At 48.3% G+C, this 18,719-nt stretch overlaps 1 protein-coding gene across 6 annotated transcripts in view; it reads left to right on the plus strand.

Annotated features, from left to right (window-relative positions):
- ADCY9 (adenylate cyclase 9) overlaps positions 1-18,719 on the plus strand; it is a 105,264-nt gene that overhangs the window by 64,778 nt on the left and 21,767 nt on the right. For 4 of the 6 annotated variants that reach the window (XM_086376025.1, XM_086376026.1, XM_086376028.1 and 1 more), the window contains exons 3-6: positions 2,707-2,897; positions 12,541-12,645; positions 13,178-13,395; positions 17,857-17,959. In XM_086376025.1, coding sequence (XP_086232151.1) covers positions 2,707-2,897; positions 12,541-12,645; positions 13,178-13,395; positions 17,857-17,959 — 617 coding nt within the window. The remainder of the gene's footprint in view (positions 1-2,706; positions 2,898-12,540; positions 12,646-13,177; positions 13,396-17,856; positions 17,960-18,719) is intronic. The other 2 variants (XR_015154851.1, XR_015154850.1) reach the window with 1 other exon arrangement.

The raw sequence follows: 18,719 nt of genomic DNA on the forward strand, positions 1-18,719 counted from the left end.
TACTAGCACTGCTGTGTTACTAATACAGGTTGGTCACTAGGGCCTCCCCAGAGGAAAATTCAAGTTAGGAGCAAATTCGGAGCAGTTATTGATTTAACAGTCCTCCAAATGCTTTTGTAGACAGAAGGAGGTAAAAAAAGACTCCCAGAGATAAGCAGGCCAAATACCCTGGTTGATAATAGTAGCTAATGTTACTGACTTTTTGCCGTGTGCCAGGCGCTGCTGTGCAGCCGCACGTGTGCTAATCATTTAGTCCTCGAGTCAGCCCTGTGGGGTGAGTCCTGTTCTCAGCAGGACACAGAGTCATGAAGAGTCTCACTCCATCACACATGTTGGAGGGACGGAGCCTGAAGCCCTGGGCTCCCCCGCCCTTGGAAGCCACATGCCCTCACCCGTCACACCTGCCAGCCCTGAATCCTTGCCCGCTGCCCCCACGCTTTTGGGAGCCAATTTCTGCCCCCGCCGTTGTCTCCCACCTCCCTTGTCCAAAGTCCCTCCACACCCACTTGTGGCCAGTGTTCCCAGGGCTCCCTGGTTTTTCTTCAGCCTCCTGCCCGCTTCTTCCACCTTCTCCCCATGGCCCCAGCATGAAGGTTCCTGGAGTGGGCCTGCCCAAAGCAGGGCATGGACTCCAATGCCTCTGTGACCACCCCTCTCCCCAACATGTCCTCTGTTCCAGCCACGCGACACTCAGCCTCCACCCCCAACTCTGCCCGCCAAACACTCCCTTTCTGGAGGCCACTTCCCCAGTTTTTCTGTCGACACCCATGGCCTGACCACGGCTGCCCCAGCCCCTGGTCCTGGCGGCTCTCATGGGGCTGGCCTCTCTTTATCGTGTCTTCCTCAGCGTGGAGGAGACATCACCCAGGAGGCCTCCCTGAACCACTGAGTCTTTGCAGGGTGCACCCCGTCCCGTGCCTCCTGGGCCTGGACCCGCTGCTGAGGTCCCCCTGCAGGAGCCGCCCTGTGTGGGGAGGGCCATGGCCACTGTGTTCACACTTGTCCCTCCCAGCACAATCACAGTGCATCGTAAACAGAGGCTCCTGATACACGTTTGCTCGGTGAGTGGCAGCTCGGTAGCCACAATTCAGAGCGAGAACAGCAACAAGCCTCAGGGGTGTCTCCCCCAAGGCAGGCGTCAGAGCTTGTGCTGTGGAGCTGGCACCGTGCCCTGCATCCCCAGGCAGAGGTATTCTAGTTAACGCTCCCTCTCTAGTTTATGTGCAGTCAGTCAGGACTGTGGCTAATCCTATACATATTGGGGATGTATATTTTTTTTGGAAAAAGTACATGGAAGTTCAGGACCTCAGGTTAAGAGTGAGCATTTAACACTCTCCTTGGAGTCAGTCAGTATCTAAAATTATTTATCTCAGTCTTTGGATTCCCACCTCTGAGTTGGCTGCACTCCTGGGTGTCTTTAGGTGTCCTTGACAGATTCTCAGAATAGTTGACTTAAAAACATACGTGAAACAAAAAGTACACCATACAGTATTTTACAAGGAGGGAGAGAGAGAAAGACAGGTGAAGTGGCAAGATAGTTTAACTATAAAATGGTTAAGGATTATTGAGGAAGTAGTCCCAGGATCATTTGATTAATTTTAGAGTATTTATTAAATATGAATTGATTGCGAGAAACTATGGATTCAGAAGTGTAGACACTGGCCACCTCTTGATTGAGTCTCTCCATGATGGCTTTTCCTTACCGCCTTTTGCTGCAGCTTAAACTCTTTAAGATGGGCACCCTGCTTTGTTCTGATTTTACTCTGTGTACAGCATACACCAGGCCTAAAATAAATATTTATTGACTAAATCACATTGTCACTCCCTTTCATAAATTCACAGTCTGGGTCAAATTCCAGTAAGGACTAACAATGGATTTCTTTCAGTCAGGCTTGCTTCTTTTGCAGAAAGCCCTTGGGTTCCATCTGGAAAAGCTGTTCCTTGTTACCTTCCCAGCAGATAGTCCTGCACACCCAGAGCAGGGCCCACCACCCGTCACAGCGGCTTCCCGGGGGAGTGTATACTGCTACCACAGCCTTTAGTGGGCATTGTAAAGTTGTAGGCTAAGTGTCCACTTAACCAGCTTTTTCTGTTTGTTTTAAATGAGGATTTGGTGAGAATAAAATTCACATAGACGGCAGCTTGACATATGCTGATGTTCCTGCCATGAATGTCTGGATCCCGTAGAAACTTGATGAATGTGAATCGAGGGGGTGCTGAGTTCTCCGAAGGTGCACATCCTGGTCTCCCCCTTCAGGGTGGTTGGCAGTCCCTGACGTAGGTAGCGCGGTCTGTAATGACCTTCACGTCTAGAGTGGCCAATGCGAAGAGCAACAATACAGATAGAAACAAACTCCAGAAGTGTAGAGGGTCCACCATCAGTGGGCTCTGTCCCTGGCAGAAAGAGGCCACGAGACCCTTCCAAGGAGGGACTTTTAACCCCCATTTCAGCCCCAGAATGTGACACGAGCTGCCACCACTCAGAGGAAACACAGCTGGAAGACACGGCGTGTCCTGGAGGCGGGTGTTCTCCGTGAGGCTGTGCGTCTCTGGGAAGCTCATGGGTGCAGTAGTAAAAATATGACCTTATCTCATTTTCACTTTACTCTCAACTTTCCAGGAGAGTGTCCCGCGTAGAGAGCAAGACGGAGCTGCGTTTCGACCACCGCTGGTGTCACCTGTGCTGACTGTAATTTTTATCCATAGGTTTGAAGACATACCTGATAGCGGGTCAGAGAGCGAAGGAGTCTCACTGCAGCTGTTCAGAGGCCTTACTTTCTGGCTTTGAGGTCCTTGACGGCTCGCGGGTGTCCTCAGGCCCTAGGGGACAGGGGACAGCGTCGCCAGGGAGTGTCAGTGACTTGGCGCAGACTGTCAAAACCTTTGATAACCTTAAGGTTAGTTTTTTTTTTTTTTCCTACTTCTAAAACATGATATTAATTCTGCAGTAGAACATGTGAAATAATAAGCATCCTTCAGGTCTGTGGCAGAGACTTGGAATGCCCTTTCATTTTTTTTTTTAACATTTTAAAATTTAGTATAAGGTTAGCAGCATTTTGCATTTTTAATATCTTTGCTTTTATGATATTTTATGCACCCCCATTTTCTTTTTACACATAGACTTGCTTCTAACTTGAATTACTATTTTCTTTCTCTATGAGCTGCTATGTCTTGGGGGGATTTCTGAAAGCTCACGAAACGTGATGATAGTCAAGGTGATTCTCTCAGCGTCTTACTTTGAGGCCTAGTTCATATCTTATTTCAGAGACCACTTTCTCAAGTACTCATACGTCTCCTGAAATCCCGTGTTTTATATAATTATTTTAAGTTTTGTTGGTGTGGGTAAAGCCCGTGCTGTATAGCTCACTGGAAGAGTGCAGGCATGCCAAGAACATTCTAGTAGTTCATCAGTGGGACAGAGATGGCCTGGTGGTTGAATGGCTGCACACATTCCTGTCCTGACAAACCACCAAGGAATTAACACAATGGGCCCAGAGCCTGCAAAGTCACTCTAATGTGTGAGTCGTTCCTCGGACTGATACCTTTTGTTTATTTTTACAGTTTACATATTTGCTGTTTCTTTCTTTCTTTTTTTTTTTTTAAAGAGACAGTTAAAACCTTTTCACTTCGCTGTTTTGTGCTCTCAAATAACACTGTGATGTGTGGTCAGGACGATGGTCTGCCGGTGTGGCTGTGACCCAGCCCGTTCCTGCGTGTCCTCGTCCATTAACACAGTTGAAAGCTAGCGGTCTCGGTGTTTCATGGTGTGGCACTTGGCTGCAGTGTCCAGCTTGCTTCACTGTGTTGGACTCTGTGGTGCCTCTCCTCCAGGTGCTGTGTGTGGCTCCCGTGTTCAGGTTCGTGGACCGCACGCGCATCCTTTTCATCGTGTGCTTTGCTTCCTTGTGCAGGGTTTCTCAGTCTCGACACCGCTGGTGTCAGCTTCAGGCTCGACTCCGTCGACACTGGGTGGAGAACTCTTTGGACGGGGGCGCCCTGTGCGCTGTGTGAGGCTAAGCAGCCTCCCTGGCCTCCCCCTACTGGATGCTGGGAGCAGCCCCTCCTCGCAGGGTGGCAGCCCCGGCCTCTAGGCCTAGCCCCGCATCACCTAGCAGAAGGGGAAAGGTGCAGTCACTCCTGCTGAGGAGGGGGTGTTAGCCCCCCTCCTCCCCGATGCTTTCTGGTGGGTGTGTCACAGTGGGTGTGGCAGAGATTTCCACAATGCCTGCACTCGTTGGAGCCAGCTCCTTTGCCTGGGCGGCTGTCTTCCAGGAGTCAGAGAGAGGAACCCCCTTCCCACGCCACCCTGCAGCTCAGAGGCCAGCACCGAGCACAGGCCAGGCCGGGAAGAGCAGGGAGGGGACCGAAACGTGGCTTCCAAGCCTGGCCTTCTTACCGGAGGACAAAGCGTTTCCTCAGGCTTCCAACTGGGCTGTAGCCAAGTAGAGAAACAGCTCAAGCCAGAAGTAGACGCTTCGTTGCATTTGTGTGCCACTTAAGATGATGTGCGCGCGTGTGTGTGAGGCGGGGCCCTCAGCGCACCACATGCCTGCAGCGTTGGTGACAGCGGTTCTGCACTCAGTTGCCTTTCGAAGGTGTTTCGTCCTCCCGACAACATTTCTTATTCTAGTTATAAATCTACTTATGTACTTACGTATTTTGGGTCTGGTTAGGCAAAAGCAATTTAGCATACTCTGTTGCCATGTGTAAGTTTTCCAGATAATCTTGTGATCCCTGAAGGGTCTCTGTGCCCCTTCCCGGAGGGGACGATGAGAGCATATGAAGTGTCCTCTCAAATTAGTTTTGGGAGGAGAACAGGACATCCCCATCCTGAGACGAGGACACCCTGAAGGTAGCATTCCTAGATTCACAGAGTGGAAGGAGCAGGAGGAGACAGGAGGCCTGGTCTGCATGCCAGGATTTGCCACTCAGGGTCCCTCCTCACAGCCCTGCTCTGGGCCCTGGTTTCTGGGCGTCAGCAGGGCGAGGGCATGTGACTGAGAGTCATACCCTCCGGGGACCTGAGTGAGTCCCTGTGAACTGTCATCCTAGACTTGAAAGGCAGAAAGCTGAGGTCTGCTGTAAAGAATACGTTGATTATGATCTGGCAGGCAAGGTCTCCCCTCCAGTAGGGGTTTGTGAACGAGGCACAAGTGCATGAGCACTCACTGGGCCCAGGCCTCTGGGAGGATTCCTCCTGTGAGCCGGCAGTGCCTCACGTGGGTCCCTGGCCTGTCGCTGGTGTCATCCGCACTACTGTGAGCTTTTGTAATTTGCTGGGTCATAGACAAGTTCCTCCCTGTCCTTTCCCAGGATCTGCAGACTCTCTCTGTCAACAGGCTTCTTTCCCTTGGTTGCTGCTGCCATCAAGAGTTGGCTCCCGTGGGCATTTCTATCTCCCTATATCTCCCGACCCCTGCCCAACATGGGAAACCCTGCCCAGCTTAAGGGGCCTGTCAGAGAGAGGGTTTCCCCAAGTAGGTTCCCTCGAGCAGTAGTTTCTCAGGATGGCATAGGTGTCAAGTATGGAAAAAGTGTTCTGCAGTCAAGTCAGTGTGGGTTAAGTGACACTGAAGGTGTCTCTTTGCTCTAGGCCTGCTCAGAGCTTTAGCACAGTAACGTGCATGGGTAGGTCTCCAGAGAGCGAAATGGTATGCAGAGTTCTCTGGCCTCTTCACCACAGATTTCTTCTTTCAAGCTGCACCTTTTGGCAGCCTGCTTGTCTAGTGGAAGGAGTTCTATAACCAAGCCCAAGGACCCTGTGTCTGCAGCAGAGTCAGGGTTTATCTGCAGGTGCCAAGCAATGCGGTGGGGGACGAGCCTCAGACCACTCCCGCTTGGTCTTTGAGTTGAAGAGGAAGACTAGCGAAGCTGGAGTTAGTCGTCATGCTGTGGCATTTCTTAACTGTGGTTTCAGGAGTCAGGATGGCTCTGGCTCGTGATTCTCTGGCCTGGGGTCCCTGCTGGCCTATGGCTGGGGTCTGTGGCTCATCTTGCCCTGGAAAAAGCAACCTGGCGGTGACGCCGACAGCAGCAACGCAACGCGCTGATGATGCTGTCGGCAACACCGTCTTAGTCTCCTGACGCTGGCTGAGGCGTGTTCAGTTAGCCCAGCGTCGAGGTCAGAGGGCACAGGAAAGGGAGTAAGGTTTTGGATAGAGAGATTGATCATAAACTCAGCAGGGGAACTCGGTGTTAGAGTGACTCAGCTGCAGTTTCAAGGAAGAACCAAGGACTTAGAGGAAAGGGGTTGCATAAACTCTCGGGGAGTGAATCCACGCGTCTGGTCCTGTCACGCCTCTCTCCTGTGATGCGCTTGCTTCCTTGTCCCCCAGACTCCCCTCTTGCTGTCGCCCTGCAGCCCCCTTAGTCTCCTGTGATTCCTCCAGCTAGCAAGGCCACCTCCCTGTCTCTGAAGTCTAGCTCAGTTAGTCTGTACCACTTGGTTATAACACACGCAACCTGAAATGTATGCTTTCATTTCTTATGCACCTTCCTGTGAGCTCTTTGCACGCAGGACCCGTGTGTTACATAACTTCAGTTTCTCCTGAGTGCCTAGCACGGTGCCTAGCATGAAGTAGATAAGTACAGCTTCCTTTTGGCTTTTTTAACTTTTTGATGATGCACAGAGACCTGTAACTCTGCAGAGCTAGACTGAGGGCTGCACTGGAAGCCTGGGCAGAATTGAACAGAACCAAGGCAAATGCCTGCAGAGCTTTTGTTTTCTGCTCCTGTCACTCATACCCCATGTGTCTGTAAGTTATCAGCCAGTTCACAGCTAGAGAATCGCCACCTGATATTTCATAAAATAGTCTGAGTACGGTGATGACCTGCTAAGAAACAGTAGTGGTGTCAGAGGTCAGGGGCTTCGGCCCTGAGGTTTTAGGTCAGAGGGAACCCTTCACATCCAGTGTGACTGGCTTGAGTGACTGGCTGTGAGTGATGCTGCTCAGGAAGGTTCTGGCGTCCCATATTGTCCCTTCCCCACAATAGAGCGCTGGCACTCACCCACTGAGCCCCATGAGCTGTGAGAACATCTTATGTCGCCTCTGAAAGGCCTCCCCAGGAGGCACCTGCTTGGCTGATCTTGCATTTGCCTCAGTCCCTTATTCAGAACCCAGGGCATGTTCTCATGGGGCCTTTTTCCCTGTTTGCAGTTGGTAATGAGGCTAGTGGTGTGGATTTGCCCACGTAGGGGCGATTCAGAGAGGACCTGTTCCAGCTCATAAGGGTTATATTATACTTATATGGCTCTCGTGGTAAAGAATCTGTCTGCCTTTGCAGGAGAGGCAAGAGATGTGGGTTCAATCCCTGGGTCAGGAAGATCCCTGGAGGAGACCATGGCAACCCAATCCAGTATACTTGCCTGGAGAATCCCATGGACAGAGGAGCCTGGCGGGCTATGGTCCACAGGGTCGCACAGTCGGACATGACTGAAGCGACTTAGCATGCACACACACACCTGGGACCACCCTGCTGTTTCAGTTGCTGTGGCTTTTTAAATGACTCTAAGAAAATGATCGCCTCTTTTATCTCCTTGTTATTTATATGTGAAATCATTATGAATAGGCTCAATCCGACGTGAGGGCCTTTTATTTCATTGTATCAATAGATGGAAAAAGTAATAGACTTTTCTCTTTATCTGTGTGTGTAGTTTGTGCCTGAGTGCTCAGTCATGTCTGACTCTTCACAATCCCATGGGCAATAGCCCTCAAGGCTCCTCTGTCTGTGGGATTTTCCAGGCAAGAATACTGGAGTGGGTGCCATTTCCTCCTCCAGTGGATCTTCCTGACCCAGGGATCGAACTCACGTCAGTTTAGACATAAAGTATTTATTGTAAATAATTGTCTGAGTTAATTGGTGGTGATGGTTGCACAATTCTGTGACTATACTAAAGACTACGAATTATATACCTTAGATGGTGAGTTGGATAGATACAGCATGAATTGTACCTCCACGAACCTGCTGTACAAATAAGTAAATAGTAATCTGAATGCTGGCTCTGAAATGTGGATGCAAAGTAAGTTTTGTTTGTTTTTTTTTAAAAGGACTTTTCAAGTTGCATCTATAGTTTTAGTCGTGTGCATGTTTCCTTCAATTAGGAGGAAGCACATCACGTATAAATCGATAGCTCTTCCTTGTAGAACTCCAGCTAATAGATTATAAAAAGAAAGAAAGAAAATCAGCTTTAGAGCATCACAGTAATAATTGCTTCAGGCAAGATCCATTGGTGAGTTCTAACTGAAGTGGATAAAAGTTTAGGGACAAACAGGACATTTGCATAGCCTCCCAGCATCTCCCCTCAGGTAGTTATTCATTTTAAAGGGAAGGATATTGAGGGAGTTCCCTGGTGACCTAGTGGTTATGGCTCTGCACTTTCACTGCCCTGGCCCAGGTTCAGTCCCTGGTCAGAGAACTGAGATCGCCCAAGCTGTGCGGCTCAGCCAATAAATGAACAGATAAAGGGAAGAAGAGTAACTTGGCAGTGGAAAACCTAGCAGAGCCCACCTTCAATGATGGTTAGCATCACAATGAATGGAGCCAACCCCCACTACCGCATGTTATGTGCAGAGAAGAGTGCATCCCCTCTATGGGATTCTTCCCTCAAACCCCAAACCTCCACCAACTTCTGAGAAAACATTAGATAAATCCAAGTTCAAGGGCCAGAACTCATCAAAAGTGTCCCAGACTGGAGGAGACTAAATGTGCATGGGATCCTGGAACAGGAAAAGAACGTCTGAATGAAAACTGCATCAGGGACTTCCCTAGAGTGGTTAAGACTCCCAGTGGTTAGGACTCTACGGCTGGAGCCACAGGTTCGATCCCTGGTCAGGGAACAAAGATCCCACATGCCACGTACCATGGCCAAAATAAATCAATTAAGTAAAACATATGCAAATTATTTTGAATTTGCATGTATTTTAAATATTTTAATTTGAATGTTTTTGAATATTTGAATTTGCATGTATTTTTTCCCAATTATTTTGAATTTGCATAAATTGCAAAGCAAATCTGTTGCAAATAGTGGAATGAATCTTGACAAATCAGTATATATTTTTTTTAATCTGCAGTGTGGTTAATAGTATGGTGCCAATGTTAAGCTCTTCATTTTGATAACTGGACCACGGTTCATGTAAGATACTAACTGTCAGTGCAGCTCGGGTTTTTGTATGGGACTCTCTGAATTGTCTAAGTCTAAAAGTGTTTCAAAGTAAAACATTAAGTATACACATATAAAATATTATGTTTGTATTGTTTTGTTATAAATATAGTTATTATTGTTATATACTACACTACACATGAATTGAAATGGGAAGGTTAGTCCATTTCATTTAATTGACATGATCAGGTAGTAGAGTATCGCACATGTAGGGAATTTCCCCAAATACCAAATATTTTTTTACTTTGACTTTCTGATGGAACTTTATCATAGCACAATGACACTCTTCTTGCCTTATCAGCCTCGGTCATTAAACTCAGTGGTTGTTTAGGGCTCAGAAACCTGAGGAGGTTTCCAGGGTTCTGCACTCCATGACTTGGAGGTTTTGCGCCTGGTTCTTACAGATGTGTGTTTTGTTTGTTACTTTGCCTCCAGTATTTTCAGGCTGTCCGCTTGCTGTTCTTACTGTTTCTGGATGCCTTTCATTTTCTGTAATAATTACTGCTTCTGTCTTCCTCTAATATTTGGCTTCTACTTTTCTCTAGGATTTTGTTAACAGCAGTCATCCATTTGGGAGTGTGCATGCCTGTGCAGACCCACTAGCTTGGGGAGGGTGCCTTGGCCCTCCAGTGGCAGGCTGCAGCCTGGGGAGCCTCTGCCCCACATGGCAGGTGGCCCCTGTTCACCCAGAGGTGTCACATGTGTGGTTGGGGTCTGTACCTGTGACTCTGGGCCAGTCCCTTCTCTCTGTGCCTCAGTGCCCTCGGGTGGGAAATGGGCTGATCACAGTGTTACCCAGGTGCTTGGGAGGACTCAGCACAGGCCCCTGTGGGTCATGTGTGCTCTTGCTGTGTATGTGCTCCTATCTGCCATGTTCTACCTGCGTCTCGAGTTTAGGAGGCAAGGGACACTTCTCCTGGTCCTAGGAGGCTTGCTGAGACTGAGCAGGCAAAGCAGGACTTTCCTCATGTTTTCTCCTTGATTCTCAGAAGAGAGGTCTCCGTGTCCCCTTCCCCTTCCTCGACAGCTGTTGGCTTAGAGCTGGTTTTATCTTGTGAAGAGAAGTGGCCTTGAAGAAAAATCTATCTTATAGCTCCGTGCCATTCATTCTAAAGAGAATATAAGGTGTGTGTGTTGAAATGTGAAATGTGTTAAAAACAAATACAGAGGCACCCAGGTGTGTTAGAGAAATAGTTACAACCTTCCCTCCAGAGCTCTCGTCCCGATGCGGGTGGCCGAGGGGTAATCTGGGAAGATGCAGAGCTTGCTCCTGGCCTTCTCCATGGGAGCTTGGGTTTCCTGGGCAACAGCCAGCACACTGCTCGGTGTGAACAGTCCCTTGTCCCGGGGACCTTAGCAGGTCTTGGTGAAGCTTCCCTTGGTGGCACTTAAAGGAGCCAGGAGGTGGCTATAACTGCCCAGGTCACTTCAGGAGAACAAGGCAGAGGAGATCAAAGTGCCAGGATTATTCTTGGGTCCCCTTTGTGTCAAGAAAAGAGGCAGAGAGAGGCTGCTGCGTGGTGGTCAGGGGTCAGGAGCCCCATGGTCGGACCCCCCACTGTGGCCAGTCACTTCTGCCTCGCAGCAGTGACAGGAGGATTAACAGAGATCAGGCACATGAGATCATGGGTGTCGCATGGATAAGCACCTGACAGGGTGCACTGGCACGTCCTAGGCACTGAGGTGTCTCCATGTCTTGGCAGCTGCTGTCATTAGAACAGTGGCTTTGACCCACTGCGCCTGCAGAGAGGCTGCCCTGCATGTCAGCTGCTCAATTCAGGCATGCCCCCAGAGCCCCCAGCCAAGGCTTCTTGGGGTCAGAGATGCCGACAGCTGCTCAAGGGGAGAGACAGGCCTTTAATGATCTAGCAAACGTTTCACAGAGGGAATTTGTGTGCCTGACAAAACCCAGTATGTAGGGTGTTTTAATCCAATTAAAACAAAGCAGGCAAATAGTTCAAGTTGCTGTGTGTCTAGGGGGCAGGGGATCAAACCCGCCCACTGTTACCTGGTGAGACCCTCATGGAGCACAAGGGGCTCCCCCAAGAGATCAAGGGAATGTAGAGATATGAGAACATCTCCATCAGGGCAGACATTTTTCTCTAAGGTTTCTGTTTCATTTGTTTTAAACTTAGAATCAATACAGTTTCCCCCAGAAAAGAAAAGGGATTTGAACTCTAGTTTGTGAGAAACGAAATCCCTGCCCTTTCTTTTTGGTTGGCCAAAAGGTTCATTTGGGTTTTTCTGCACGAAGGTATGAAAATCCAAACAAGCCTTTTGGCCAACATAATACTATCCCGGTCAGTACTTGTTTACAAATTGAAGTATAGTTGTTGTATGATATGATATAAGTTGTGCATGCTAAGTCTCTCCAGCTGTATCTGACTCCATGACCCTATGGACTGCAGCTAGTCACTCTCCTCTGTCCATGGGATTCCTCAGGCAAGAATTATAGGTATACAGTATAGTGGTTGACATTTTTAAAGGTGATCTTCTCTTTGTAGTTATTGTAAACTACAGGCTATATTCCCTGTGTGGTATCAATATCATACCCGGCAGTGTTGAGTCTTTTCGAGGTCAGCTAATTCCTGCAAATGTGTGAGAAGGGCTGGGTCTGTAAGCTCGTCCCTCTGCTTTACAACAACAGCCCACCTTCGCAGGGAGCTTGAGAACCTTCACTTAGGGTTCAAGTGTGGGTTAGCGGCTAGTTTAACAAGAGCTGTATTGAGATATAACTCACATACAATAAAATTCACCCTGTAGAGCATCTAATTCATTGGTTTTTAGTATGTTCGTAAAGTTGTACAGCCATCGCCATGGTCAATTTTAGAACATTTTCATTCCCCTGGAAAGAAACCCCACACCCATTCCAGTCACTCTGCATCCCCTTATGCCTCTCATTCCTGTGAACCAGTAGTCTCCTTTCCGTCTCTGTGGAGTCACCTCTTCTGGACATTTTATGTGGATGGAGTCCTATGATATGTGGCCTCTTGTGTCTGGCTGCTTTCACTGAGCGAGTTTTCAAGGTTCATGCATTTTGTCGTGTATATCAGGGCTTTATCCCTTTGGAGAGCTGAATAATGTTTCGTTCTTTGGACATCCCCCATTTCATTGATCCATTCACCCGCTGATGGACATTTGAGTTGTTTCTGCTAAAGAGTAGCCGCTGTTAGGGTGCATTCACGTACAGGCCTCTGTATGGATGTGTTTCCATTTTCACGCTGCCTGTTCCTTTGTAACTTGTCCTGAGACGTTTGGTAAACTTTCCGTTGGGTTGTGCCCTTCTTGTGTGACAGATTGCAACAGCAGCCGACTCATCTGAGTCACATAGTGAGGTTGTGTTGCCCGAGTGAGCTCTACGCTCTGTGCTCTTCTTGTAGACCTGCCCATCGTGCGGAATCACGTTCACTCCCAAGCCAGAAGCTGGTGCAGAAGGTGGAGCGGTCCAGAACGGCTGTCAGGAGGAGCCCAAGAACAGCGCCAAGGTACCGGCTCTCAGCCCTGGTCCCTGCCAGCGCCTCTCTCAGTGTGCCCACCAGAGGGGACGTCCTGTCGGGTCAGCTTCTCAGTTCTGAGGGAAACTCCTCCTGGGTGACATCACTGCACACCTTCTAGTCCTCTGGGTTTTGGACAGACGGGTAAAGAGCAGGATGGATGCTGACCTGGTGGGACTCCCTGACGGCAGTGAGACCTGAGGACGTGTGGCTGAGGGGAGTTTGGGAGGCTCTTTGGGGCTGGAAGCTGGACTCAGTGGCTGGTGGAAGGTGGATGTGGAGGAGAAGAGGGGCCTCCTCAGGATGAGAGAAGAGTCTGCCCCCACCATGTCCTGGTTGCCTGGAGGAGTTGGGGGGAACGGGGAGAAGCAGGCGGTTGCTCGGGTTAGAACACAGACCTGGAGGTGCGGGTTGCAGTGTGTGGGGCACAGTCCAGGGGCCTCTGGTGTGGCTGCGTCGGGGGGACGGCGCTACTGCAGCCCACACACCAGCCTCTGCTTTTGCCCTGCTTGTCCTGATGCAGGCCTCCGGAGGACCCAGCTCCAAAACGCAAAATGGACTTCTGAGTCCTCCCCCGGAGGAGAAGCTCACCAACAGTCAGACCTCCCTGTGCGAGATCTTACAGGAGAAGGGCAGGTGGGCAGGCGTGAGCCTGGATCAGTCGGCTCTCCTTCCGCTGAGGTTCAAGAACATCCGGGAGAAAACGGATGCCCACTTTGTCGACGTTATCAAGGAAGACAGGTAAGAGGGAGCCAAGGCTTGCAGGTAGAAGCACCGCCCCCGCCCCCGCCGCTGCCGCTGCTTTTCTGAGTCCCCTTGCCCCCTCCAGTGTCAGTGTGTCAATAATTTGAAACGAACAGAGTGAATAATACGGAGGGTTCCCATTATTCCCTTTATACCCAGTTTACCAATGTTTAACATTTTACCGTGCTTGCTTCATCCTCTTTTCTCTCCCTGTGAAATTATGTGTGTTTTTTTTTTTTTTTCTAAACCATTTGCAATACATTGGACACATTGTGCTCTCTACCCCTTAAGACTGTATTTCTTGAGAACAGGGGTGTTCTTGTATATGATCATAGTTACAGGCTGCAGTTCCTGTCCCGGTTTTGTTGGGTGGCCCCCTGCGTCCCTGACAGCATGTCCTCTCCTCTGGTCCGGGACCCGATCCAGGATCATGCGCTGTGTTACATGGTTGTCAGGCCTCTTCCATCTTCAAATCTGGGGGCAGTTCCTCAGCCATCCTTCATCTTCCAAGACGTTGACGTTTTTGAAGCATGCAGGCCAGGCTCTTATATAAAATCTTCCTGAAGTTGGATTTGTGTTGAATCCCTCAGGATTCTGTCTGGGCTGTGGGTGTGTCCACACCCAATGGAGGGGACTCGTTCTTCTCCAGCCCTAGAGGCCCAAGGCGCCACTATGATGACCTTCGTCGGGCAGTGAAATTGATCATCTGGGTGACTGTTGCCAGCTTCTGCAGTCTGTGCTTGTTGTTTTCTCCCTGTGACTAGTCAGCCACCCATGGCATCATGTAGAGATCCTGTTCTTCATCGCACTTCACTTGACTCATCTCCACTGATGACTCTTGCCTGTAATAGTCCTTACTGTGCTGGTCAGCATGGCGACTGTCCTGCTGCAGCACTGACAGCACGTTCTCCACTTAACACTTGGCATTCTGCAGTGAACAGCCTCTCCCCACTTACCACTTAATCTCTCCATGTATGGACATAGAGATCCATGTAAACCCACATGGAGTACTGTTTTACTTAACAGGGCATCATTGATCACTGTCCTAAAGACTGTGATGCCCTAGTCATCCTGAATCTGGCCACGGGAAGCCCCCGTTCAGGCTGGCTCTTGCATCCTTTTGACGTAGCTCTTTCATTTGTTTTGAGCCATTTCTTCCTTTCCAGCACAACAACTCATTTTATATTTTCCTTGCCCCAGCGCAGGCATCAGCTATTTCTCCAAAGAGCCCTGGCTCCTTTTATTGAAAAATGGTACTTAGATATGTTAGTTATTAATGTTCGATTGATAGTAATCAAAGGCATACACTCACTATGTGACTTCATTCCTTTTACATTCATTAGAACGTGTTCTGTGATTTCTGCATGTGGTCTGTTTTGGTGAACGTACGATAACACACTTAAAAAGAATGAAAACTCTGCATTCTCAGGATGTTGCAATCCATAAACCTCAATTAGATTCAGGTGATTGGCAGCAGTGTTCAGATCATGTGTCTCTCTACTGAAAATGTGGGCGGTTTTTCTATCCATTATTGAGATAATTGATAAGATGATTATTATTTCTATCAATTATTGAGATAGTAAATAATCCCCAGCTATGGTTATGGAATTGTCTGTATCTATCGCACAGAATTGTCTGTGTCTCTGTCTCTTTGTTTCAAGTATTTTGAAGCCCTTTTTTAGGTACATACACACTTGTGAGTGTTATATGTTCCTGGTAATTAATCCTTTTATCATTTTGAAGTGTCCATCTTTGTGCCTAGTAATACTCTGTCTTGAAGACTGCATTATCTGGATATTAACAGTCACTCTAGCTACTGTTTGCATGCTATATCATTTTCCATTTAAAAAAATTAAAACCTGGGTCTTTATTATTTGAAATACATCTCCTGTGGGTCTTGCTTTTTAAATCACTCTGACAATATCTGCCTTTTTATTATATTTTAATATACTTTGTTTTTAGCCATACCTCTTTGCATTATTTTTCTTTTAGTGGTTGCTCTAGGCAGTCTTATATTTTTGTAGTCTTCCTATCGTTAATATAGTATCATTTCACTTTAAATGTAGAAATCTTCTATCAGTATAGGTACATTACCTCTCCTCTCATCCTTTATGCTATGGTTTTCACATGTTACATATATATACACATTATAAACAACAACCTCCAATTCCAACCTTTTGGTAACCTCAGGTTGGTCTTTTTTGATTGCTTTTTGTTGAGGAGGGACCATGTTTTCCTGTTTCCTTGCTTGTCTAGTAATTTTGGATTATGTTGTGCACATTGTATACAAAACTCTCCATTCTGTTACATTCCTTTGAAGAGTATCAACTTTTTGTTTGTTTCAGCAGCCAGATAAGTGATCTGAACTCAAATGCCAAACTCTGTCTCCCCTGAGGTGGGCAGCAGCTGTTCTTTTTGCCTTTATTAGGCTGCTTGGAGTTGGCTGCACACATGTGCGTTTCAAGGGTCTGCCAGAGATGGGAGCAGAGCCTGTGTGCAGAATGTAGGGCTCTCCCTTCTTGGGTCCTCTCCCTCTGGGATGCCCAACCTCATTTTCCGTCTGTGGGCATGCTGAACTCTCTCTCCTGGTTTTCCAAGTCAGTGAGACTGGAGCTTTTCTATCTGAGTTGTAGCTATCCTACACATGGTGCTGACGAATGGCTCTCTGCAGATGAAACCCGCCCCCCCCCCACCCCCAAATTCAACTTCTTCCAGGTGTAGCTCCACTTACTGCTTCAGGCTAATCGCCAGTGTTTTCAGTTGTTTTTATATTTTGTTCAGGGTTTACCTTGTGACTCAAATGGTTAAGAATCTGCCTATAATGTAGGAGACTCAGGTTCAATTTCTGGGTCAGGAAGATCCCCTGGAGAAGGAAATGGCAACCCACTCCCGAATTCTTGCCTGGGAAATCCCTTAGACAGAGGAGCCTGGTGGGCTAGAGTCCATAGGGTTGTCAAGAGTTGGACACGACTGAGTGACTAACACTTCAGGGTGTGTGGTCGCTATCTGAGAAAGGATTGATCCAACATGAGCTCATCCCTGTTCCCAGAAGTGGGATGGCCCGGTATTCATCTCAAACAAGCAGCACAGCTTACAGTGTGGATCCTGCCTCTTGACTCTTTGCGACCCCATGGACTATATAGTCCATGGAATTCTCCAGGCCAGAATACTGGAGTGTAGCCATTCCTTTCTCCAAGGGATCTTCCCAACCCAGGGATTGAACCCAGGTCTCTCTCAGTGCAGGCAGATTCTTTACCAGCTGAGCCACCAGGGGCAGGAGACTAGGGTTTGATTCCTGGATTGGGAAGATCCCCTGGAGAAGGGAAAGGCTACCTACTCCAGTATTCTGGCCTAGAAAATTTCATGGACTGTATAGTCCATGGGGTTGCAAAGAGTCAGACACGACTGAGCAACTTTCACTTTGCCTCTTGACTGCAGAAATACAGCCATTACGTTTCCTCCTTGTAGCTGCTTTGTTGTTTTTCCCTCTGTCCTCACTCACCAAGTGAAAGGGAAGATGGAGGGACAGTCAACACTTGGGGGTGGCGTTTTTTCCTCTGCTGAACCTGAGAGCCATAAGGAATCTCGCACTTATCACCAGGAGTCGTCTGAGCGTGGAAAGGACGACGTGTAGTGGCCCTTGCTGTGTGCTGGGCGCCTGATGGGCACTTCGTGTACTTAATCTGCTTTAATCATTCTGGCAGTTACTGTGTGAAGCAGAGAGACAGCCCACAGCTATATTTTCATTTTAAAATTATATTAACATCCCCTTAGATTTATAGTAATTTTCTGCAGGATAAAACGGATATGACTATTTGCTAGCCATCCGTAAAAGAATGAGAGAACCACGTAAAGCAGGCTTGATTTCTCTGCTATTAAAATCATCGAGCATTATCATTTTTCAGGTTTCACACGCAATCTGCATATGTGACAACGGCTCCAAAATTACACTGACTGTAAACACAATTTTGTGATAACAACCTGTTAGCGGTGACAGTGGTAATTACTGTCAGTGCTCTGAGTGACAGGACAGCCGGTTCTGAATTATGTGTGCAAGGAAGCCTCCGAATCCACATAAGCACGATCCACGCAGGGACCTGCTGGTCCTTCAGAGGGGAGCGTTTCATGGAACAGAAAAAGCTGCCGCCTCCTTCTAATTCTGGATGCCAGAAGATGTTTTCAAAAGCACAGTTCTACTGCTGTGTGTTATATTTATGGTGAATGGGCATTCTTTCATGGAGGTGCAGCCTGAAATGGGATTCTGTGTAGAAGCACGAAGGACTTTCCAGAGAGTTCTAAAGGGGTGGTTGAGCAGTATCTATTGTGCAGTGACTTTCAGGTTCAGCCTTTGTGACATGCTCCACAAACGGCATCTCTGTAGCTAACAGTGATCCTCTGATAGAATAAGTGTGACGATTGTGCTGCACGTTGATTGATTGCATTTATCATCTCTTCTAGCCTGATGAAAGACTACTTTTTTAAGCCGCCCATTAACCAGTTCAGCTTGAACTTCCTGGATCCGGAGCTCGAGCGGGCCTACAGGACCAGCTATCAAGAAGAGGTGTGTGTTTCCTCATAATTTTACTAAAGACGTGCCGGTTTTACTCAGTAGTTCTCAGTCTTGTGCTTGGGCAGCCATTTTTCATTTTCCTGAGCAACAGGAATTTGAAGGCTCATTTTGATCTCCCACAGTCTGTATGTAAGCCCTGAATTTCACCTGTATGTGAATTCATCCCCACAAAGGAGAAAACCCTAAATCTGTCTATAGCAACTCAGCTTGTCACCTCTTGGTCTCCTTCCCCTTCAGCTGGTGGGTGCCCAGGCTCCCCGGCCATGCTCCAGCCCCTGGAGGCCTAGTATGGGGAGGGGGGCTCCAGCCCCACCTGTTCTGTTCTCCAGGAGGACTTCTCTCCCTGTTCCCTGTTGGCTTTCTTCCCACTGTGATGGGACACAAATCAGGCCTGCCACCTCACTGGGATTTCCCAGATGCTTCAGGGCTGAGCTCCCCTCCACTGCCCTCTCCTGCCTTAATTCCTGTTGTCCTGTAACTCTGAGCCCAAACGTCACTTCCTTCAAGAAACAGTCCCTGACTGCAGACTGGATTCCCACCCACCCCATACCACCCCCCACCCCTCCCCCCTGCCCATTACACCGTGTCTTCACAGCTGGAATCCTGTATTGAAACCTCTTCTTGTGGGACTGTTGAATCATATGCCTCCCTCCCTGGACTCTCAGCTTGGGGAGGCAGGAGCTCATCTCTTATTCTCTACTCTATGTGGTGTCCAGTCCTCAAACCTGCAAGCGTTTGGTGGGGCTTGATG

This window comes from Bos grunniens, chromosome 25 (genome assembly GCF_055505025.1).
Source record: "Bos grunniens cultivar Pamir isolate PY7600 chromosome 25, Bosgru_T2T1.0, whole genome shotgun sequence".
NCBI classification, from domain to species: Eukaryota; Metazoa; Chordata; class Mammalia; order Artiodactyla; family Bovidae; genus Bos; species Bos grunniens.